The sequence below is a fragment of the Tenrec ecaudatus genome, chromosome 10, assembly GCF_050624435.1.
Source record: "Tenrec ecaudatus isolate mTenEca1 chromosome 10, mTenEca1.hap1, whole genome shotgun sequence".
NCBI classification, from domain to species: Eukaryota; Metazoa; Chordata; class Mammalia; order Afrosoricida; family Tenrecidae; genus Tenrec; species Tenrec ecaudatus.
Window position 1 is genome coordinate 121,109,664 of NC_134539.1, and position 24,235 is coordinate 121,133,898.

Below are 24,235 nucleotides of genomic sequence, written 5' to 3' on the forward strand. Positions count from 1 at the left end.
AGGAATTTGTTCATAGTTTTTTAAAAAAAACTATAGTCCAGCCCTCCAGTGGGTTTGAGGGACAGTGAACTGGCCCCCTGTTTAAAAAGTTTGAGGATCCCTGGTCTACACCCACAGATAATTCAGTCTAGGAAATCCTATTTATGGGCAGTACTGCTCTTGCTGTTCAAGGATGGGGACTGTTTGGAATGGACTCAGCTGCACACAAGATTTGCTTTTCTAAAGGCATCACCTTAGTTTGTTAGAATTCTGTATGGAATAAAGAAAGTATGTGAAGCTAAGCAACAAATTATATATTGTGAAGTATAGGAATTCTGGAATACTTACTGTGCTCATGTGGAACCTGTGCATAGACCAAGAGAGTTCTTCAAGCAGAAGGGAAGAACACTGCATGGTTTTAAACAAAATCAGAAGAGATTCATATTTTCAAATATTTTATATTTGGATCCACAATCATTAGGGAATTAAGCAATGTATTGCATGGACATATCTTCTACAAAAGATGTCTTTAAAGTGTTAAAAGTTGTCACTTTGAAAACAGATGTGCCTGACCCTAACCTTGGTAGGATCTTATCTTCATTTGAAAGCTGGACAACAAATAAGAAGATCCAAGCAGAATTAACACCTTTGAATTGTAGCGTTAGCAAAACATATGAAATATACCATTTTCTGCCTGTCAGGAGAATGAACAAATCTGTGTTGGAAGAAGTATAGCCAGAATGCTCTTTCAAAACAAGGAGCTTCTAACATAATTACACTTGAATGCCTTTGCACTGTCAGTGAAACATTGGGTAAAACATTTTTTCTGGTATTTGCTTTCAGCTAAGATCCATCCAATATTTATTTGTATTCAGAATTCACCTTGAATTTCTGGCAGTTCCCTGTTGATGTACTGCTGCAAATGTTTTTGAATTTTTTTTCAGTAAAATTGTACTTGTGTAATATTAATGATAATTGTTTTATAATTCTGCATTTGGTTGGATCATCTTTGAAATGGGCACAAATATGAATTTCAACCCATATTTGGCTGGATTATCCAGGTAGCTGTCATCCAAATTTCCTGACAGCATAATGGAGTACTTCCATTGCTGTAGCAGCTTCTTGAAACATTTCTGTTGATACTTCGTTAACTCTAGGAGCCTTGTTTTTAACCAGTGCCTTCAGGGTAGCTTGGATTTCTTCAGTACTGTTTTTAAAAAAATTTAGTAACAGTTTTATTGACATATAATTCACATATATATTTCAATAGTTTGATCATATTAAAGAGTTGTGTAATTGTCACAATCAATTTTAGGACATTTTTTTCCTTGTACTTTTTTTTCTCTGTTAATTTATTGGGGGGGGCTCATCTAACATTCCTTATGTCATTTGTATTAAGTATATTTGTATATATGTGTCATCATCATTTCCAAGATATTTTCTGCTTGAGTCCTTGGTTGGTATGAGCTTTTTTTCCCCCTTCTCTCCCCCACTCTCCCACCCTCCTGTATCCTTGATCAATTATATATTGTTATTGTTATTTCATATCTTACAGTCCTTTGTCTCACTAGTGCTGTTTTTCATAGTATGCTACTTATTAGAATGATTAAATGTCTACCAGTTCTTTCTGATACAGAGACTCTATATTCCTTGCATCATTTTTAAATGCTTCCGATATCATTCAATATTTTGCCTCATCCAACTCTATCACAATCCATACATACATCTATTGTGTCAAGCACATTTGTACATTTGTTGCCTTCATCATTCTCAAAACATTTGCTTTCTACTTGAGCCCTTGGTATCAGCTCCTGATTTCCCCCCTCTCCTTGCCACCTCTCCCTCACGAGCCCTTGATAATTTATAAATTATTATTATTTTGTCATATCTTACACTGTCCGACATCTTGTGATCCAAAATCAGTGGCGAGAAGGGTGTAAGAGGCCTGGTGGGACATTTTCTCTTGGTGCTTCTTAGGATGTTTGTTTGCTTTTCTTAAATAACAGTCATACAACAACAATAATTAAGGCTAATTGAGCCCTTAGTATATATCAGGTTCTGTTGCAGTGCTTCATATTCATTCCTTATTAAATGATGATTCAAGAATATATACAAGGGGGTGCCCTGCCCCCCAAACTGGAACATTTTTTCTCTCAAATTTTTTCAAAGCTATGCACTTACATTTTTTTTACAAAACAAACTTAATACCTTCTAAGTACCGTATATACTCATGTGTAATCAGATTTTTCAGCACATTTTTAATGTATTTGTAGTAAAATTAGGTGCCTCAGCTGATATTTGGGTCAGCTTATACTCGAGTATATGTGGTACTCTATTACACTTAATACATTTATCAAATCTGGGATTCCATTTTTGGAAACATTTTTCAGATTCATTTGTTTGGATGGCTGACAGCACCTCCTTTGTTTTGTTTTTTTTTCTTCACCTTCTACGTAGTCAAATTGCTGTCCTTTCATGTCCCACTTCATTCGCTGAAACAAAAAGAAGTTGACTGGAGCAAGGTCAGGTGAGTATGGGGCCAGAGGGATATGCTGCTTTGTTTTTGCCATAAACTGGCACACTGATAACGGCTGTATGAGCAGGTGCATTGTCATGGTGGCAAAACCAGTCCCTTGGCAGCCACAAATCAGGCCTTTTTTTGGTCACATACTGTTACACAATCTTTTCAGAACCTTTAAATAGCTTTACTAACAGTCTGACCTGGAGGAATGAACTCCAAATGCACTGTCCTCATCACATGCAAAAAGCAAATGAGTATTGTCTTGATCTTTGATTTCATTAGACGAGGTTTTCTTGGGTAAGGTGGTGATGGTGTAGCTTGATTGATATTTGCTTTCATAATAGTAGTAGCACCAAGTCTCATCACCAATAATGATCTTGGATAAAATGACTGTACTTCCACGACGGAGTGGGTGTTCTTCAGGCAGTCTGAGTCTTTGAGCACAAGTGCATGAATTTTGTTGACATTTTCGTCTGTTTGGTAAGTTTAAATCGAGAATGAGGTTTGTCCTCAACCGACATTTAACCTTTGTTGAAATGAGAAAACCACTCATACACTTGAGTTTGTCCCAATGCATGCATTGTCCTTGTAAGCTGTGTTCAACATCATAATAGTTTCTGTGGGATTTCTCCTGAGCAGGAAACAAAATTTCACAGCCACACACTGTTCTCTTAAATCAGCAATTACAAAAAATGAGGGTGAGCAAAACTGCTTGAATGAAAAAATTCACTGTGACCACCGAGAACCTTCCCAGGCTACACCTCTGGGTGTACCAACTCAGAGCAGGCTGCTTGATGCTCGCCTAGGGGGGAAAAAGGTATACTATGAGGGGTCCCCTGTTTTTCTTTTTTGGTGTGGGGAGTGTACACTCCCTTGAATAACTAGATAAGTTGTGGATAGCTATTCTGATTTCTTTTTTTTTTTTTAAACAATTTATTGGGGCTCATACAATTCTTATCACAGTTCATACATATACATACATCAATTGTATAAAGCACATCTGTACAGTCTTTGCCCTAATCATTTTTTTTCTCCTCTTTTCTTTTTTTATATTTTATTAGGGACTCATACAACTCTTACCACAATCCATACATCAATTGTATAAAGCACATCCATACATTCCCGGCCCCAATCATTCTCAAGGCATTTGCTCTCCACTTAAGCCCCTTGCATCAGGTCCTCTTTTTTTTTCCCCTCCCTCCGCTATTCTGATTTCTTGAGGCAATTGTGAAAGTTAATTATTTTATATCCCTCAAGTAGGCCTCTGCCATAACTCTTGCAGATGAGCTTTCTTAATAGCATGAAAAAAAGGGATACACTTTTTCTTTTTGGTGTCGGGATATCTTTTCAAACCTTATTATATATTGAGTATATATTGAAAGCCGGTAAGAATGACTTAGCCTGAATATATTAGGGAGACTTTCCACAGTATTTATTGTACGTTATAGACGCTACAGTATATTTTTAGGTTAGTAGGTATTGACTACCAGCTTTCTGCCATGGCTTCTTGCCCTCAGCTTAGCCACTACTTCTGAGCTGGGGGACTTGTGGAACTTTTAACAGAGAAAACTTTATAATCTCAGACCTTTACTGCCTTTTGCTTTTTTTTTTTTAATGTTTCAAATTCTCGTTTTCCTTCAGTACACTTCTATTTGTTTTAATGTCCAGGAATTTTCCAGTGTTTCATTACAGATAAGAACTTTCTCTAATCTTTTGTTTTGTTTTGTTTTTGGCGACTCTGGTGGGACTCGAATCTAATCTTTGCATTCTGTTCTTTCAGTGGGATTTCTATGGCAAAAATGTCAGTGCTTGGATTTAGTTTGTAATCTTGAATTACAAGTTACAGATTTTCAGTATTAGGGAATATTTCAGAATTATTGAATGATAGTGAATTTAAAAGTAAAGATTTTGTAATTTCAGTATTTGAGAGCTGTGTCAATTATTTGAATTATCTCAAGCAAGTTTTTGTTCTGTTTGTCATTTTTTCAAGCAAGTTTCTTAATTATTTAAAATATTTTTTCTGTAAAGTGAATAGTGAGAATAATCTTTTTCATAAGTGTATTACAATATTATTCAAGATTGAATGTTTAACTTACCACAAGATAGGCACACAGTAAGTGCTCAATAGGTTCTTTGCTAGCTTATGAGTATTTAGCATAGTTATTTCTAAATCAAATGAAGTAGCTTTTGCTGAAAATCTTGAAGAGAGATTAAGAAACATGTTAAGCTACAGACTATGGCATCGCAGCTGTCAATACATTCTTTGCTCAAAATGTAGGACTAAGAGTTATGTGTAATTGTTTCTTGGAATATTTTCATGTTATGGATGGTTAAATAGTTATATTATTTGTGAAATGAAATCATTTAAATATTGATTATTGGATTCACAAACCCTTTGAATAGCTTTCATTTTGTTTTTAGCTTTTAAAATATTCTTTAATTTTTCTTATTTAAATTTTAGCATGCTAATTTAGCACATTACCATTTTTTGGAAACAGTATTCATGTTTATACCTAGAAAAATAACCTGTTTTATTTTTTATTTACAGCAGAATGGCCCAAGACTATGACAGGTCTTCCTAGCACATCTGGGACAACTGCCAGTGTAGTCATCATACGAGGCATGAAGATGTATGTAGCTCATGTGGGTGACTCAGGTGTGGTTCTTGGAGTGCAGGATGACCCAAAGGATGACTTTGTCAGAGCTGTGGAGGTGACACAAGACCACAAGCCAGAACTTCCCAAGGAAAGAGAACGAATCGAAGGACTTGGTGGAAGGTAAACATTTGCTATGTTTTCTTCTCTATTGTTCTAAACATAGTCCTTTTTTGCTTTTCTAACAGGGTGATTTAGTGTTTTATTATAATCAGGTTGCTTTCTCAGTATCACAAGTTTAGCTTGCCTGAGACAATACCATGTGCATTCCTATTTATCACATTATTTTCAATGGACTATTTGTTATATTTCTATTAATAGTTCTAAATGGAATTAGTATTTTAGTGGGCCTGAAAAGTACATACAAGGTCTTACTGAAAACGCTCATGCAAATACTGATCATTATGGCCTTGTTAAGAATTTGGGTTGAACAGCCCTAGTCACTTTTGAGTAGAACACTTTGAACCTGGCTTTGGTAAAAAAGTTAAATTAGAATTAATCTTCAGCTTAATCTTTGATTTCAAATCAGATTTTTTGTAGTGCTGCTTTTTCATTATTTCAACTTAGTATTATTGACTATTTAATTATATGACAGTATGATCTAACGCCTGTCTGGTAGAATCAGATAATGAAGTATAAGGTGAGAGTAATGTTAGCTGTGATGGTTATGATTATGTGTCAACTTGGTTGGGCACTGATTCTTAGTGGTTTAGCAGTTATTTAATGATGTAATTTAGCAGCTGTAATGATATAGTCATCCTTTTGTGATCTGCTATTGTCGTCTTTCATTTTCATTGAATGCTGATCAGACTTTGGAACTTAATCATGTTGAGAAGTGAAGAGGGCATGTATCTCATGGTAGGTAGTTTGAATATTAGAAACAAATTAATTTCCTCATATTTGTTATCTGCATTAAAATTTTTAAGATTATATTAAAAATCAAGAAAATGAATAACATGAGAAATTAAAAAAATTAACCCAAGGCTAATTTTTAAAAAATCATTTTACTGGGGGCTCGTACAACTCTTATCACAACCTGTACATACATCCATTGCCTCTAGCACATTTGTACATGTTGCCATCATCGTTTTCAAAGCATTTTCTTTCTACTTGAGCCCTTGGTATCAACTCCTCATTTCCCCCCTTCCCTCCACATGAACCCTTGATAATTTATGTCTTGCACTGTCCGGTGTCTCCCTTTAAGCCCTTATCTGTTGTCCATCCCCTTGGGAGGGGGTTATAGGTAGGTCATTGTGATTAGTTCCCCTTCTTCCCTCACCTTCCCCTTCCCCTCCTGGTATGGCTACTCACAATTTTGGTCCCAAAGAGATTACCTGTCCTATATTCCCTGTGTTTTCAGCTCTTATCTGCACCCATGTACACGCTCTGGTCTAGCCAGATTTGTAAGGTAGAATTAGGGCCATGATAGTGGGAGGTAGGAACCAGAGGAAAGCTGTTTTGTTTCATTGGTGCTTTACTGTACCCTGACTGGCCTGTCTTCTCCCTATGACCCTTTTGTAAGGGGATATCCAGTTGCTTACAAATTGAGTTTGGGTCTTCACTCCATATTCCCTCTCCACTGCTCATTCACATGATTTTTGCTCTGGGTCTTTGATGCCTAATACCTGATCCCATTAACACCTCATGATCACACAAGTTGGTGTGCTTCTTCCATGTGAGCTTTGTTGTTTCTCAGCTAGATGGCTGCTTGTTTATATTCAAGCCTTTCAGACCCCAGATGCTATATCTTTTGATAGCTGGGCACCATCAGCTTTCTTCACCACATTTGCTTATGGACCCGCTGTGTGTTCAGCAATCATGTCGGGAAGATGAGCATCTCAGTGAGCAAGGCTAATTTTTAAAAACTGAGGGAATGAGCAAAATTAAAGTGAGTCTAATGTCTTCTGAATAATTACACTAATTAAAACCTTATATGTTATTACTTGCATCTTCTTTCTTGATTTTTATTAAATACTGTTCTTCAGAAAATTACAAACTGAACAAAGTATAAAAAGTTCAACAAACCAAGAAGGAAAACCATCATTTATTTAATCAGTACCCAACTAAAATCTGTTTATTTCTAATTTTTTTGTTCCATAAACAATGCTGGAAAATGAAAAACAATGCCCATGGTTCTTTTGCCCATGTATATTTAGAGGAGTGCAAGTATTTTTAGAGGAGTGTGTTTGGAATATTGATTAACTATTTGTATTCATAAAAAAGCCATTAAACACTTAATTCCAGCAGAAATTTAAAAAAATAAATGTTTATGGGTAAATAGAGACAGTAACTAGATTAACATAGTTTCTTAGAGTTATGGTAGAGGAGATTGGGTTGGGGGAAATAGGGAGCTAATATTGGGTACAAGAATGAAGAAAATGTTTTAAAATCAATTGTGATGATTACACTATTCTTTTTAATATATTTAAATAATTGAATAGTAAGATGTGGAAATATATATCAGTAAAATTAGAAGTGGCTTGATGGGGACATCTTTTCTATACTGATCAATTATTACTCGGTTTAAATCCCGTGCTCCTTCTAGCATTGTTTCTGTGGCTAAGTATGGAATATCAATTCTATAAGGCAGTATTTATTGTAAGAATGGCTCTTGAATGGAACTTCCTCTGATAGGGTTTTGTAGATAAAAAAAAAGAAAAGAAAGGGCTTTGAATTGAATAAATTTTATAGGAGGTATTGACCTCAGCTTCCTTGTATGCATGCCGTTTGACTGGTGCAGGGCTCTGGAAGCGTCAGTCGTGGGCTACTAAGTAGTAGCCTTTTCTACAAGATATTCCCTATGACACATAGGAATTCCTATAACACATAGGAAGCTTGTCTAAGCTAGCTTGTTGCCTAAGGTCAGGCTTCACACTCTAAGTGAGACCATTGTTATTAGTCTTGCAAAGTGGATTTTCCAATATTGAATGAAAGAAAATTCCCACATATGAGTCTTTCTGGGCTTCCCTCTTTCATGTGCCAATACCAAGAATACAATAGATATTCTTGCAACTTAACCTTTATTTATATTTTACTATTGGTAGGTCTGATCCTTTCTCAATTTTCTTTTATGCATATATATTTTTCTCAGTTAATTATTTTTATACTTGTAATTTAGAATTTTGCTTTCTTAGGTAAAACTATTAAATTTTACTCATATACATTTTCCCTTCTTTTTCTTAGAGTTTAAGTTTTTTGCCTTGTCATTTAAAGTACCACCTGGACCTTTGGATACCAAGTGATCGTTGCCATTTGGGAGCAGGTTTCTTCTGCAGAAAGTGAACTGCTTCTTTATAAGTTACTTCCTCCTTTCCTTCTCTCTCACCCTAGGCAACTGGCCAGTTTGTTTTTCCAGCCTTCTGTTACTGTTCAGTCTGCTCTGTGCATACACATTATTCCTTTTTGCATGCCATGTAGTCATATAGGACAACAGCAACAGCAAGGAGTGCAGCAAAAACAGCATCTCTTTATTCTAAGACTGCCTTTGGTTTCTGACACTAACAGGTACCATTATTTGTCTTTTGGTCTTCAGTGAGAGACCATAATTCCTTAGATACTTTATTTATTTATTTTTTCCCTAGATAGTTTGTTTCAAGAGAATTTTAGTATAATCATACTGGAAGCTGTTTAGGTAGTTAATGACAGTAAGTTTTATTTTGTTGGTGAGAAGGTTAGGAAAGAACAGGTGGTAGGTATAAAGGCCAGAATGTTGTTGGCGTCCTTCTAATTGTAGCTCTTCTGTGTCATAGATTTTTGGGAACAGCAATTAATCTTCACTTTGCTATTTGCTTTTGAGGATCTGCATTGAAGACAGCATCAAAATGACTGCCTTTGTGATTCTAATTCTTGCTATGACCTAAAATGATGTTGTATTCATAATTGAGAATGAAACAAGTCTTCAAAAGGATGGTAAAACTAGTGACTCTTCAATTTCTGTTCCTGATCTTTCTGTACTTTCTTCACTCCTTCCCTGTGCTACTGTAGCTACTACCCTCATGTAGGTGTTTAAATGTAAATAAAGTGAAATTAATTTTGAAATTAACTTCTCAAAAATCACTATGTCTGTGATTCTAAATGACTCCTTGTGACCAATGGCTAGTATGTAGGATAACAACATTTCATTGCAGAAAGTTTTATTTGGCAAATCTCCACTGCCCCAGTCAGATTGTCATGTCTTCTTTCTACTTTAGAAAGGAGATAGTCTGCTCTACTTTGCTAGGCATTCTTCTTTTTGACTCAGAGGATGATTGATATATATATATTAATACTTTTATTGGGGGCTCTTACATCTCATCACAATTCATACGTTCATCCAGTGTTCCAAGCACATTTGCACATATGCCGCCATCATCATGATTTTCAAAGCATTCTCTCCCACTCAAGCCCCTGATATCTGCTCCCTATTTCTCTCCCCTACCTCCCCCACTCATCCTCCATCACGAACCCTTGATAAGTTATAGATTATATTTTCCATATCCATTATTCATCCCCCCTAGGAAGGGGTTCTTGTGATTGGTTACCCCTTACTCCCCCCACCCTCCTGGTATCACTACTCTCCTTGTTCACCCTGAGGAGTTTATCTATCCTGGATTCCCTGGGTGTATGCTCTGGTAGCAGTGTGCATGCTCTGGTCTAATCTGATTTGTAAGGTAGAATTAAGGTCCTGATAGTGGGGTGAAGGAAGCAGCAAAGAAACAAGAGGAAGGTTGTGTGTTTCATCAGTGTTATATTGCACCCTGACTGGCTCATCTCTTCCCTGTGACCTCTCTGTGTGGGGACGTCCAATTGACTACAGATAGGCTTTGGGTCTCCACTCCACACACCCCCTCCCCAATTCACCTTGGGTATGGTTTTATTCTGGATATTAGATGCCTGATACCTGATCCCATCGATAACTCATGATCATACAGGCTGGTGTGCTTCTTCCATATGGGCTTTGTTGCTTATGAGCTAGATGGCTGCTTGTTTATCTTCAAGCCTTTCAGACCCCAGACACTGTATTTTTTGATAGCCAGGCACCATCAGCTTTCTTTACCACATTTGCTTATGGACCCATTTTGTCTTCAGTGATTGTATTGGGAAGGTGAATATCACAGAATGCCGGATTGTTAGAACAAAGTGTTCTTGTGTTAAGTGAGTACTTGAGTGGAGGCCCAATGTCCAATCTGCAACCTTAATTCTTAACATATAGATATGAGTACATCTATTCCCCCTCGTTATATATATATGTTTTCATATGTACATGCCTGTATTTAGGCCTCTATAAATGTCCTTTGCCTCCTGGTTCTTTCCTCTATTTCCTTTTTACTTCCCTCTTGTCCCACCATCATGTTAGGCCTTCATTCGGGTTTAGTAATTTCTCCATGGTACATTGCCCTTGATTAATCCCCATTAGGCACCCTGCGACCTTCCTTCCATTGATTTTAGTTAACTTGTTCCCTTGTCGTTGGATTGGTCCCCCTTCCCCTTCCTTTTTTCTACCTCCCATTCTCCCGTATCACCCCCTGGAACCATTGATCCTGTTCTTTTCATCTCTGTATTACTTATCCTTCCTAGCGTATCTAGACAGACATGCAGATACATTAATAAGTACAAAAACCAGGCAAATCAAAACAACAAAGGAAGTCAAAAACCAACAAAATAACAGTAGCAGCAAAAAAGAAACACAAAATAACAATAACAAAAAAGATTTTTTTATGTATTAGTTTTTATGCATTTTGGACCCTTATGATTTTATTATCTTTTTCCTCTCAAGTATGAGATGGAGGTGACTGGCTGTCTGCTATATAGGTGTAAGTGTAGGGCATTTCAAAGTGAGACCTCTGGAGGGTAGTCACCAGGGTCTGGTCTGCCCTGCCCTAGGCTGTATACATCTTAAAGTGAGTGTTGTTTCAGGGTAAATATACTCAGTTAATCAGGTTTAGAAGGAGAGCCATGCTACTCAAGTTCCACAAAGTAAATAAATAAGAGATTTATGTATAATTCAGGACATCATATTACTCATCAATAATGAGAAAAGTAAGTTGCAAGAAATAACATATTACTTGATAGTTATCTGGATTGAGCTTGCATAATCTAACCTGTTGATTAAAATTCAGATTAAAAATTATTAATTGGGAGTTAATAACTATATTATTATATAGTTCAATCACATCAAGCAGATTGTACAATTGCTGTCCCAATCAGTTTCCAAACATTCTTTTTCTTCCTTGACTCCATGACATTGTCTCCCTCTTAGCACCAACTCCCCACTGCCACTCTCCCACCCACAACACCCTTATTTTATTTGTTGTCTCTATAGGTTCACCAATTCTGGGCTTAAAATTCAGATTATAGTCAGGGTTTCTAGGTGCACATGGAGTATGTTTGGGGGCGTAATTAGATGGTTTTTATGCAAGTGAGATACTGCTCAACTTACAGTTGTACATCAGCAGATGTTACAAAGTTCTTTCCGGTTTAATAAATGCCCAAAGGGGCAAACTGTGCTGCTGTAAGCCACAACCCTAAGACATTCAGGTCAAATTTCATGGGTCAACAAGCCAGCTCCTTGAATTAAGTTCACCTGACTTCAGTAGCCCTCAGCCCAAAGACACTCAACTCCACTTGCCTTGGTCAACAAATCCAGCTTCCCCAATTAAATGTGTCAAGGCACCCTATTCTTCAAGCTGGCCTCCTACCACAAAGCACTCAGCTTTACTTGTTCTGTGGGCTGGAATGGCTGCCACTCTGTTTTGGTTGGCTTCTGGTTCTGCTTCTTCTCCTCTGATGTCATAGCTGTCTTCTAAATTCAGGAGGTTTATTGTCCTTGGGTCCTGAGGATACACTCCACTCCTGACTCTTGCTGGTAATAAGATCCTTCCTCTTGCTTTACAGTGGGCTCATTTTATACATAGCAGGATGACATTCCAGGGAAGCTTGTTCACAATTACACGTGAATCCTATCAGTATCCTCTTCCACCTTCTTAGGAGACCCAGGCAGAACAAGGTCGTTTGGTGGGAGTTAGTGAATTTGGTTAGAAGAGCCACATTAAATACTTTATTGCCCTCTCAAGCATGGTTCTTCCCTGGCACACATGGGGTTACCTTGAGTCAGAATTGACTTGATAGTAACACCTCTATTTTCTATTTTAAGTTGTTTTGACCAGAGAGTTAACCCCTTTTCTGGACTTGTAAACATAAATTAATTATGTCTTTTCTGTTTTTCTTGTCCCCCTGCCACATTTAAAAAAAGTCATTTTGTTGGTGACTCTTGTACAGTCCATGCAGACATCCATTCTGTCAAGCACATTTGTATATATGTTGCCACCATAATTTTCAAAACATTTCTTTTTCACTTAAGCCCTTGATATCAGCTCTTCATTTCCCCCCTCCCCACCCTCCTTCATGGACCCTTAATTTATAAATTTATAATACACCAACTGCTGTCTCCCTTCAATCACTTTTCTGTTGTCTATTCCCCTAGGAAAGGGTTATATGTACATCATTGTGATTGATTCCCCCTTTCTCCACCCCCACCTTCCCCTTCTCCTGGTCTGCCAGATTTTTAGAAGGGTTTTAAATGTACTGTTTTTATTTCTTCACACTATATCTGGAAGTTAAATGATTTTGGTTTTAATTCTACAAGAATTAGCATGGAATGCAATATGATTGTATTCAATGGACTTTTCCTTCGTCTCTCTCTGACACTGATTTTTAAAAAAATGATGCTTCCTTAATTTCTGCTCAATGTTGCCATATATCTACTTTGTACCAACTATTCTCTTTTTAAATTTTGCCTCTTTCAAAACCTTCAGGGTTAAATTCTATGTTCAGCCCTTCATCCAGATATATGACCAAAAATATTATCCATACACTCTTTTTAGCATTGTTTTCTTCTGTAACTTCCCAGATGTGGAAAGATTCACAGCTGACCTGTTTTCCAAAAGCTTACTTTCACACTTTTAATTACAGAAATCTCTAAATACATTGATGTTTCTATTGTCATATTTCTTAGTGGCTCTTCAATAAGAATTTTTGATAACAATTTCAAAACTGAAGGGCTAATGTGCACCCTTTAAATAAGAACCTTCCAATCATTTAATTTCTCCTCTCTTTAAAAACATATGAAGCCCACCTGCTTTCTTGTTTGATACTGTGTCCACTTTTTTCCACACTTAGTATTCCATTTTATTTTGTTATACCTACTACAGTAATGTGCAAATTTTCCCCTTTGAATGAGCATTGTTCACATGAGGTTATGTGTTAATAACCTAAGAAGGTCAGTTCAGATCCACCAGCTGCTTCAAGGGAGAAAGATGAGGCTTTCTGCTCCTGTTAAGATTTCTACCTCTGGGAACCCAGAGGGCAATTATATACTGCTGAGTAGCATAGCTATACATCAGAATTGACTCGATGGCAGTGAGTTTGGTTTTGTTGAAATGAACACTTTAAATGTATTATAATTTGAATGAAGGTTTACACTTGCAGGGGTCCTCAAACTACGGTCTGCGGGCCACATGCGGCCCTTCAAGGACATTTATCCGTATGCCGGGTGTTTTTGCCCCATTTTGTTTTTTACTTCAAAATAAGATATGTGCAGTGTGATTAGAAATTTGTTCGTAGTTTTTTAAAAAACAACAACTATAGTCTGGCCCTCCAATGGTGTTAGGGTCTCGTCCAGCGAGACCCTCACACGGTGACCCAGAGGGGCAACGAACCTGGATGGGAAAAAGAAAGAGAGACATGGGGCAAGACAAGTGCTGATCAAGCCCGTTTATTTTGCCAAAACTCTGGGTATATATTCACAACAGAGAAGGAAGTGGGAGGCACATATTCCAATGAAGCACACTTTGTAACAACCGCACACTGTGTAACAACCGCACACTGTACAACAACCAATCAGCCACATGTTCCCAATAAGGTACAAAGGGTACGCAACAGTACTGAAAGACATCGTGGTAAAGTATGGGTGAACTTATCACTATGTTCCTAATATGGTATATCTGCAGTCCAATGGGTGCTCAGTACTTTGACTAATGGCAACAAGGTCAGTTATCGGAACTGCCTATGCTACAGTAGCTTGGAATGTGGGGGCAAAGTTGGGCAGGAAACAAAGCCTTGCTGTTAGAAAGCGGCCAAGTTTCTGCTACGTGTCTGAGGCCAAGGTCTTAATGGCTATGGGCTCCCAACACAATGGATCTGAGGGACAGACCCCCTGGTACAGGGTAGATCAGTTTTCTATTCAACAACTCATACATATGAGGGGTACCCTCAAAAAAAGGGGGGAAAATATATTTTTCAAAGCTATGTATTTAAAACTTTTTAAGAAAACCTTAACACTTTTAAGTTCTCCATTACACTTAATACATTTATCAAATCTGCGATTCCATTCTTGGAAACATTTTTCAAACTTGTCTGTTTGGATGGCTTACAGCACCTCCCTCGTTTTTTTCCTCCATCTCTTTTAATAACCAAATTGCTGTCCTTTCATGTCCCTATTCATATGCAGAAACAAAAATAAGTTTCACGGAGCACTGAGATGGCCGGATGGGCAGGTGCATGGTCGTGGTGGCAAAACTCATCCGCAGGCAGCCACAAATCAGGCTTTTTTGGTCACACACTGTTAGTTCAATCTTTTCGGAACCTCTAAATTGAAAGCTTGATTAACAGTCTGACCTGCAAATGCACTATCACCCTCACATCAGCGGAACTTTTTTTGGGGTGGGTGGGGGGCATGCCTTCGTATTCGTATTTTGTTTTTTTTTTCTTTCATTGATTTCAATACCGACAGTGAAACATCACTTATTTCACTTCCACAGTTTGCTTTTTCTAGTCCTACTTATTTCCTAACCCTTCTGAATTTTATCATTGACTAAAAGCTACCCTTTTGATCTCAAATGGTTTCTTCTTTTTTTTTTTCAAATGGTTTATTATTCTAAGATGTGTGTAACTCACTAGTGTTACTATTTCCCTTACAGACGTGTCTTGTTTCAGTGAAAATTCAGCTATAGGGTTGAGTTCAGTTTGGACCTGAAGGGGCCTAAGAACCCTAATCTTGTGGGGTTCCACCGGCCTCTGTCTGATCAATGAGTTTGGTTGCTAGTATAATTTTGAGTTTCATAATGAACTTTATCTTCTCTAAACAGTAATTTTATGTTTTCTTTTTATACGAAGCAGACAAGTCATTATCTCATAATATGTTCTTATTACTAGTTAATTTAACATATTGGACTAGCTTAGTTGTTACATTTCAATCGTTCAGAATATTTATATGAACTCTTTTATTTTTTAGTGTGATGAACAAGTCTGGAGTGAATCGGGTAGTTTGGAAACGACCTCGACTCAATCACAATGGACCTGTACGAAGGAGCACAGTAATTGACCAGATCCCGTTTTTGGCAGTAGCAAGAGCACTGGGTAAGAATCACTTAATGCTTAGTGAAATCCTAATGGATACTTTGTAATGAGTAACAGTAAAATGAGAGAGAGGACTGAGTGCTGAATACTTATGTGACACATGATAGGGTAGAGATAAGATGATGTTATGATATGACCCCAGAAGTTTTGTTAAAATGGAGGGTAAAATAGAATTTTCCATAAGCTTTTTGCCACCCTCCTATGTTAAATGTACTAAAACTGTGTGGGAAGTGGTTAACTTATGTATGTATGTCAGTGTCAGTTGCTCTTTGACCACGAGTCTTGTTCAATGTTTTGTTAACTCCCATCTACACTTAGGCAAGTATATGTATGGGCTTGATGTTACCCATAACATTTTTTAATGTCTTTCCCTATTTTAGCTATCATATTTCCTCTAAGAACCGTCACAATTTTATTTTTGCTTAGCTAGTAAATTATCCATGACAAAGTAAAAAATGTATTTCCTGGCCTCTGTGGTTTGGGAAGAAAGAATGGAGAATTTAAGTATAGAAATATCTTACCTTTGGAAGTGGAGTTAACCAACCCAGGGACAAAGGAACAAGTGATCCAAATAGGTGGTGAGGAGGGTGTGGGAGGCCTGGTAGGGCGTGATCAAGGGTAATGTAACCAAGAGGAATTGCTGAAACCCTGGTGGGGACTGAGTATGATAGTAGGACAAGAGGAAAGTCAAAGGAAATATAGGAAAGAGCTGGGAGGCAAAGGGCATTTATAGAGGTCTAGATAAAGACATGGACATATGCAAATATATTTATATATGAGGATGGGGAAATAGATCTATGTGCCTATATTTATAGGTTTAGTATTAAGGTAGAAGGACATTGGACCTCCACTCAAGTACTCCCTGAATGCAAGAATACTTTCTTCTATTAAATTGGCATTCTGTGATGCTTACCCTCCCGACACAACCGCTGAAGACAAAGCGGGTGAATAAGCAAATGTGGTGAAGAAAGCTGATGGTGCCAGGATATTAAGATATAGCGTCGGGGTCTTAAAGGCTTGAAGGTAAACAAGTGGCCATCTAGCTCAGAATCAACAAAGCCCACATGGAAGAAGCACACCAGCCTGTGCGATCATGAGGTGTCGAAGGGATCAGATATAAGGCATCTCAGAACAAAGAAATCTTACCATAGTGAATGAAGGGGGAAGTGCAGAGTGGAGAACCAAAGCCCATTTGTCGGCTACTGGAGATCCTCTTGCAGAGGGCTCTATGGGAGAAGATGAGTCAGTCAAGGTGCGATATATCACCAATGAAAACTACAACTTTCCTCTAGTTCCTAAATGCTTCTTCCTAACACCCTCTCCCCCCACCTGACTATGATGATCCGAATTCTACCTTGTTAGTCTGGCTAGACCAGAGGATGTACACTGGTACAGATAGGTACTGGAAACACAGGGAATCCAGGGCAGATGATACCTTCGGGACCAGAGTGGGAGTGGCGATACTGGGAGGGTGGAGGGAGAGTGGGTTGGAAAGAGGGAACCGATTACAAGGATCTACATGTGACCTCCTCCCTGGGGGATGGACAACAGAAAAAGTGGGTGAAGGGAGATGTCGGACAGGGCAAGATATGACAAAACAATAATTTATAAATTATCAAGGGCTCACGAGGGAAGGGTGAGCGGGGAGGGAGGGGGAAATAAAAGAGGATGTGATGCCAAGGGCTTAAGTGGAGAGCAAATGTTTTGAAAATGATGAGAGCAATGAATGTACAGATGTGCTTTACACAATTGATGTATGTATGGAGTGTGATGAGTTGTATGAGCCCCTAATAAAACGTTAAAAAAAAAAAGAAATAGCTTACCTTTGTTGTGCTAGAGAAATTTTCTCTTAGATAGGGCCACTTTTTCCCTTCTCTCCAGCTTTCCTTCAATAAACACGTTTGATTTTGTGCCAGACATTTTGTTACCACTGGAGATACATACACACTCTGACCTCAGTGGGGCAAGATGATGTAGTTGAGGGGTTGGGCGACAGGCAATCAAGAAGTAAGCTTATATATGAAATAATTGCGGGTTAGGAAATACTTTGAAAGCAATAAACAGGGTACTGAAATAATTAAGAAAGGAAGTGCTGTTTTAGATAATATGATAGAAATGCTTTTCTTAGGAAGTGGTCTTTTATTTTGAAATTTAAAGGCTTAGAAGGAGCTAGTTATGTAAAGATCTCATGAAAGAATATTCCAGACATGTATCCTGAAGTGGGTAAGAACTTGGTATGGAAGCCAGAATAGCTACAGCTGTTGAGTTAAACAGGGCCACATCATGGTACAGATTTGAATTCTAGTGTGAGAGCAGTTGGTTAACTAGTTAACTAGTAACCTAAACTGATTTGCATTTTAAAAGGATCATTGTACTTCCCATGTACTATTGCTTATGTATCTGTGTATCTTTGATGATCCAGCGAACATAAGTCTCAATCTTGGGGGAGTCACTCTTCCTTTGTCTATAAAATAGAGACAGTGAATAAGTAATCAGATGAGAAAACCATTCTAAAAAGTGTCATAAAGGAAGTAAGCAAAGTGATAGGTGAGTAAATGGTGTCAGTGAAATGGCCAGGGAGGACTACTTTAGATAGGCATCCTTTTTGAAGGAGGTAGGAAAGGGAACCAGGGAATACAGCAGTCAAAGCAGAGCCATCCAAAAACCTCATTGCCATCCAGTCGATACCTATAGGACAGGGCAGAACTTACCCCTGATTCTGAGACTGTAACTTGTCACTAGAGCAGATAGCCCTATCTTTTTCCTACAGAACGGCTAGTAGTTTCAAACTACTGACCTTGCAGTTAGCAGCCCAGTGTGTAACCACTTTGCCACTAGGGCTCCTGGTACAAAAAAAGCTTTTATCATGTGTAAGAAAGCCTCTAGGCAGTTAGTGGACATTGGATCATTTGGGGACTTGTTCAACATATATTCTCATATAACTTTCCAATTTCTTTATGGGAAACTGTATCTACTCTGTTCAGTTTTCCTTTAGACATTTCAATCTAGTATATTCCTATGTAAAACATTTAAAAAGTAGGCATATGAAAGATGAAAGTCTAGAATAAGAGAGGGCAATGGGATGTGAGGTTAATTGTTTTCTTGAACAATAACTATCATTACTGAAAATTTGGAAACTTGCCTTGAGGTAATGTTTAAACTTTATACCAAAAATATCCCTAAGTCTTCTCGGTAGTTTAGCTTAACTGATAAAGAATGTCTACTTTGACATTTGTGCTCTCTCAAGATAAATCAGTATCAGATCAAATTCATACAGGAACTACATTGATTCACAGGGCAATTAGTTTGATAATGGGGGAAGGACAACTCTGAAGAGGTGGAGAATGGTTACGCAACTAGAAGAATGTGATCAACATCACTGAGTTGGACATGTAGAAATGGATTTAATTTGTCTGCATAGCTTCGGAAAGTTACTGGGAAATTTTTATGATTTTTCAATTCTCTTTTTCCACTAGTTTTTTGAAAGCCCCCTTTCTCAGCCAGTGAGAATAAATTATTTTTTAGAAATGGATGTGGGGGCTTGTTGCAATATCCTCGGCACTTTACGTATTTTATGGATTTTTGATAAACTAGAGGGCTGTTGCTCAATAATAACCATGTCATTTATTCGTATTACAAGAGTGATACAATTGATCCTCCAGTTGTAGGCGAGGAAAAATTGGAGAGAAGGTGATAAAGTATTTCTTAGATTTCAGATGTAGTATCAGTCTGGAATTTACTCTTGCCATTTGTTAGCATCTGAGTTTCCAGGGCTGCTATAACAAAATATCACAACATGGGTGGCTTTAAAGAACATAAATGTATTGATTCTCTTACTGCTCTGGAGGATAGATGTCTGTATTCAGGGCTTTGTTAGGCTTGTTCGCTTATCTCTGTTGGCACTAGGAAAAGATCCTTCCTTGTCTCAGCTTTTGAATACCTTGATGTTTCTTGGATTGCTGTTGACCCATACGCTGAGGTATCTTCCTTCTGTGTCTGTTTCCTTGTCCTCCCCTTTTTAACATGTTGCTGACTGGCTAATTGAAGCCCAAACTATCCCTTATAGCTACCTAAGTAAAGACAATGAGAAGTTTTCTTATCAAAATAGTCACCTTTAGGCACTGATGGTGATAATTAGTCCAGGCACTACAAATGTAGCAGTGGCACTTCCTAGTGGCTGGCTTTTGAAATTGCATATCATTCATGAAATATTTATTAAATATTTACTGTACTGTATGTAACACATATGTTGTCTTTGCCCTGATGGGGTGGGGGCTTACAGTCTAGTGAAAAGGACAGGAATTCATCAAATGCTGACAAAAGGAACAGTAAAACTAATTTTTATGTGCTTGTATATATTTTTATAAGAACCTAAAACAGGAGTGTTTTATCTAGCTAATGTGATCAGAGAAGCGATACTAGGACTTCAGAAGAAAGTGTGTTCTAGGCAAAACTTTGTGATAGGGAATAAGCCTAGTGAATATAAGGATCTCTGACTGTAGTTGGAAGTGGAGGTATAGGAATAAGAGGCATGGAATAAAATGAGAATAGAATCTTACAGGCTGTGGTGAAAAAGTGCATCATTTATTAAGATCAGCAGTGGACTATTGCAGAGTTAGAGTGGGAGAATATATAACTAAATTTGAGTTTTAAAAATGTTATTTTCTAGTATTAAGAGAAACAAAACTTGTGGTAGTTTAGGAAGCGATGTTTTTATTTATAGTCTTGGTGACAGCTGATAGTGAATTGGGTCAAGCAAGATGGGAGATGTCAACTAGTGGCTATATAGAGTAAGTTCAAACAGAAATGTTTATTAGACAGATGGATACATGTCTATCAGACGGATACATGTTTAGAGCAAGACATGTGGATTTGAGTCATTTCTTTGGTTTAAAAGGTAATTGAAGCCATGGGAAAGGATGAGATTGCCTCAGCAAAAAGCTTTAAAAGTTCTTGACAATGGCCCACAGTAAGAAATAGTATTGTGATTCAGCAAACACATACATACATATTTATGCATGGTGAAGAGTTTCAACCTAAAATGCATAACCGTGTTGGCCAGGACCCAGTAAGGATCCAAAATGGACACAAAAATCACGTAGGTTGAATGAAGAAAGGTTAATGCAAAGAACTATTAAGTATACTCGATGACCTAATGACGAGGGGTCAGGAGAACTATAAGAATACAGGAATAGCAGATGTGAGGAGCAGCGAGTACCCTAATGCACATACAGAGCATCTAATAAGGAAGGAACTAGTCAGGAAGAGCCCCTTAGCCAGCCATGCTCTGCTAAATTTATTGTTGTACCTTAATTTAGTTTACTCTTGGAAATTATGTTTTATTTCTGATATTATATAGGAATACAGTTTACTAAACTTTATTATTTTAAACACTACTTACCTATTTTCTGTTGTCATGTTATTTGCAAATAATAATTATTTTCTAATTCATATATATGCATGTGTGTATAAACAGATGTGTAGATAGATATTTGTAGTCCTTTACTGCACTGAGAATGGCTTCCAGTATAGTGTTGCAAGAGAAGTGATGATAGCGAACATAGTTTTTTTTATTCTTTCTTTATAAAGGTGATCCTTTTAACATTGTACCTTTAAGCAAGAATCTTAAGATGAAACCTCTTTTATCAGGTTTAGGGGTTCCTTTTATTTGAGGTCTACTAGGAGTTTATTTTAAATCCTTTCACTGGGGGCTCGTAAAACTCTTATCACAATCCATACATACATCGTGTGGAGCACATTTATACATGTGTTGCTATCATCATTCTGAAAATCTTTTTTTTTTCTACTTGAGCCCCTCACCTTTTCCCCTCCCTTCCTACCCCCGTCCCTAATGAACACTTAATAATTTATAAGTCATTATTGTTTTGTCGTCTTACATTGTCTGATGTCTACCTTCACCTACTTATCTGTTTTCCATCCCCCGGAGAGGGGGTTATATGTAGATCCTTGTGATCGGTTCCTCCTTTCTAGGCCACCCTCTCGGGATCGCTGCTCTCACCACTGGTCCTGAAGGGCTCATCTGTCCTGGATTCCCTGTGTTTCCAGTTCCTATCTGTACCAGTGTTCATCCTCTGATCTAGCCGGATTTTTAAGATAGAATTGGGATCATGGTAGTGCGCTGTGGGGGAAGCATTTAAGAACTAGAGGAAAGCTGTATGTTCCATCGTTGCCACACTGCACCCTGACTGGCTCATCTCCCCATGACCCTTCTGAAAGGGATGTACAGTTACCTACAGATGGGCTTTGGGTCCCCACTCAGTACTCCCCCTCATTCACAATGATAAGATTTTTTGTTCTTTGATGCCTGATCCCATCGACACCTCGTGATCACACAGGCTGGTGTGCTTCTTCCATGTGGGCTTTGTTGCTTTGGGGTAGTTTTGTAACTGTTTCATAATCACCTTTTAGTTGCCATATACATGGCTGTCTGTAAGGTTTTTTTAAAGCAATGACAATGGTAATTGGTATATTGAGCTTGTTTGGTGAATCTTTTTTTTTGTTTGGTGAATCTCCATCCTCATTAAACTTTCTGGACAACTTTGCATGGATGTATGGTATAAGACATTGCTTATTTCTTTGGTCAAGATTGTATACATATGATGTCAATGTACAGGCATTCACATCTCCTTTATGGAAAATTTTAAATAGGCCTAACTTGCCCAACGATATGTTTCTTCAAAGCCAGCTCCCTGGATGCATTTGTGAATGCTGATGGTGTACTCTTTGACCACCACTTTATCGATAGTAGTAGAATGGCCCTTCTCGCCGCTTTTCTTTGCAGGAGTCTCTGTACCTGGACCAGCTTTAAAAAGGAAGAGTGCAAAGGGTTTTTTTTTAACCCTAAGAAGTTTTTATCCTGAATAGAATTTGAATGTTATTAAATGCCATTCTGTACACATTACAATGAACATGTAAATTTACTCCTTTAATCTGTTGGTGTGATACTATTGGTTTGGAAATAATACATGTTTCCTTTGCTTCCTGCCCCAGGTGATTTGTGGAGCTATGATTTCTTCAGTGGTGAGTTTGTTGTGTCTCCTGAACCAGATACTAGTGTCCACAATCTTGACCCACAGAAGCACAAGTATATTATTTTGGGTAGTGATGGACTTTGGAATATGATCCCACCTCAAGATGCCATCTCAATGTGCCAGGACCAAGAGGAGAAAAAATGCTTGATGGTGAGAAGTAACTCAATTGTTTGATATTGTCTCAATTTTGCTCTGGTACTTTTATTAGGGGTCAGAATATAAACTAAAAATGTTCTCTTTGGATAGATGTTTGTATCTATCTTGCTTGAGGAGCTGATACCAAGGGCTCAAGTAGAAAGTGTTTCAAAAATGATGATGTCAATACATATATGTGTGTGTGCTCGATACAATTGTTGTGTTGATTGTTATAAGAGCTGTAAGAGCCCCCAATAAAATGGTTTATTTAAAAAAAAGTTAAACAGACTTTACTGCAGATACCTGGGGAATGAGACAGGAAATAAAAGGAAACTACATAACAAAACAGAATAACTGACATAAGTGAATAGCCCATGACTTTTTGACCTACGAAACGCCAGTCCTTTTAAAAATTGAGATATAATTCATATACAATTCACTCTTTTAAAGTATATAATCCAGTAATTCTTAGTGCATTCATAATGCTGTGCATGCATCACTACTATCTAATTCCAGAACATTGTTGGAATCCCTCCACCAAAAGTCATTACCACTGACTCACCAGTCCCCTCCTCTTGGACTCGGGCAACCATTAATCTACTTTCCTGTTTCTATGTCCTTGTCTACTCTGGACATTTCCTATAAATGGGCCACACGCTGTGTGTGTGTGTGTGTTCTTTTACTTTCTTAGCATATTTCCAGGGGTTACTCACATTGTAGCATGTATCAACACTTCATTTCTTTTTATGGCTGAATAATATTTCACAGTATATACTATCATTTGTTTATCCATTGGTAGACATTTAAGTTGTTAACATTTTTGGCTTATTCATGTGGTTGCTGTAAAGATTAATGTACAGTTTTTTTGTGTGGACATATGACTTTTTAGTTAGGATCTTTCATTGGTGACCTTCAAGAATGAAGACAAAGCAAATTGTGAGTGGTGACAGAGTATTTTGTGATCCCAGAAAGTAGAAGGAGTGAATGTTGAGCACTTTTTCAAAAAGACAGAGGGGAGTGTGCAGTTATTAACTTGTAAAGATAGGAACATAAAAATGTTTGTTGTTGAGAGAAAGCTTGACAGTGCACAAGAAATAAAGGATAGTGTGAAGGGCCAGAGATAAGGAAACTACGAAATCAAAGGTACAGAGAACCACATTATCCTTGAAAAAGATCGTCTTTTTCTAAGATGGGAGAAATGGGAAAGCTATATTTTGAAGTTAAGTCATTGGACAATGGAGCATTATTAAAACTGCATTTTAGAAGTCTTACTGATTGCAGTGCAGAAAATAGAAAATGGATTTGAAGAGACCTGTTAAGAGAAAAAGAAAAACCATTTTGCCTTTACCAAAATGAGACTCTTCTAATGTTGGCAGTGAATGACAATAAATCCCAGCAATGATAGGTGAAGTTATAAAATATGCATGTATATATAAGATAGTTATAAAATCTTGCTTCTCATATTAATTTCCTTAGTGCCAAGGTTTCTGGTCTGGTTT

General features: G+C 37.6%; 1 protein-coding gene across 2 annotated transcripts in view; it reads left to right on the plus strand.

Moving 5' to 3' along the window:
- The window catches only part of PPM1D (protein phosphatase, Mg2+/Mn2+ dependent 1D), a 48,073-nt gene that overhangs the window by 9,924 nt on the left and 13,914 nt on the right, over nucleotides 1-24,235 (plus strand). Inside the window, exons 2-4 of one of the 2 annotated variants that reach the window (XM_075561478.1) lie at nucleotides 5,052-5,277; nucleotides 15,425-15,549; nucleotides 22,561-22,751. In XM_075561478.1, the coding sequence (XP_075417593.1) occupies nucleotides 5,052-5,277; nucleotides 15,425-15,549; nucleotides 22,561-22,751 (542 nt within the window). Of the gene's footprint in view, nucleotides 1-5,048; nucleotides 5,278-15,424; nucleotides 15,550-22,560; nucleotides 22,752-24,235 lie in introns of both variants that reach the window. The other variant, XM_075561477.1, reaches the window with a different exon arrangement.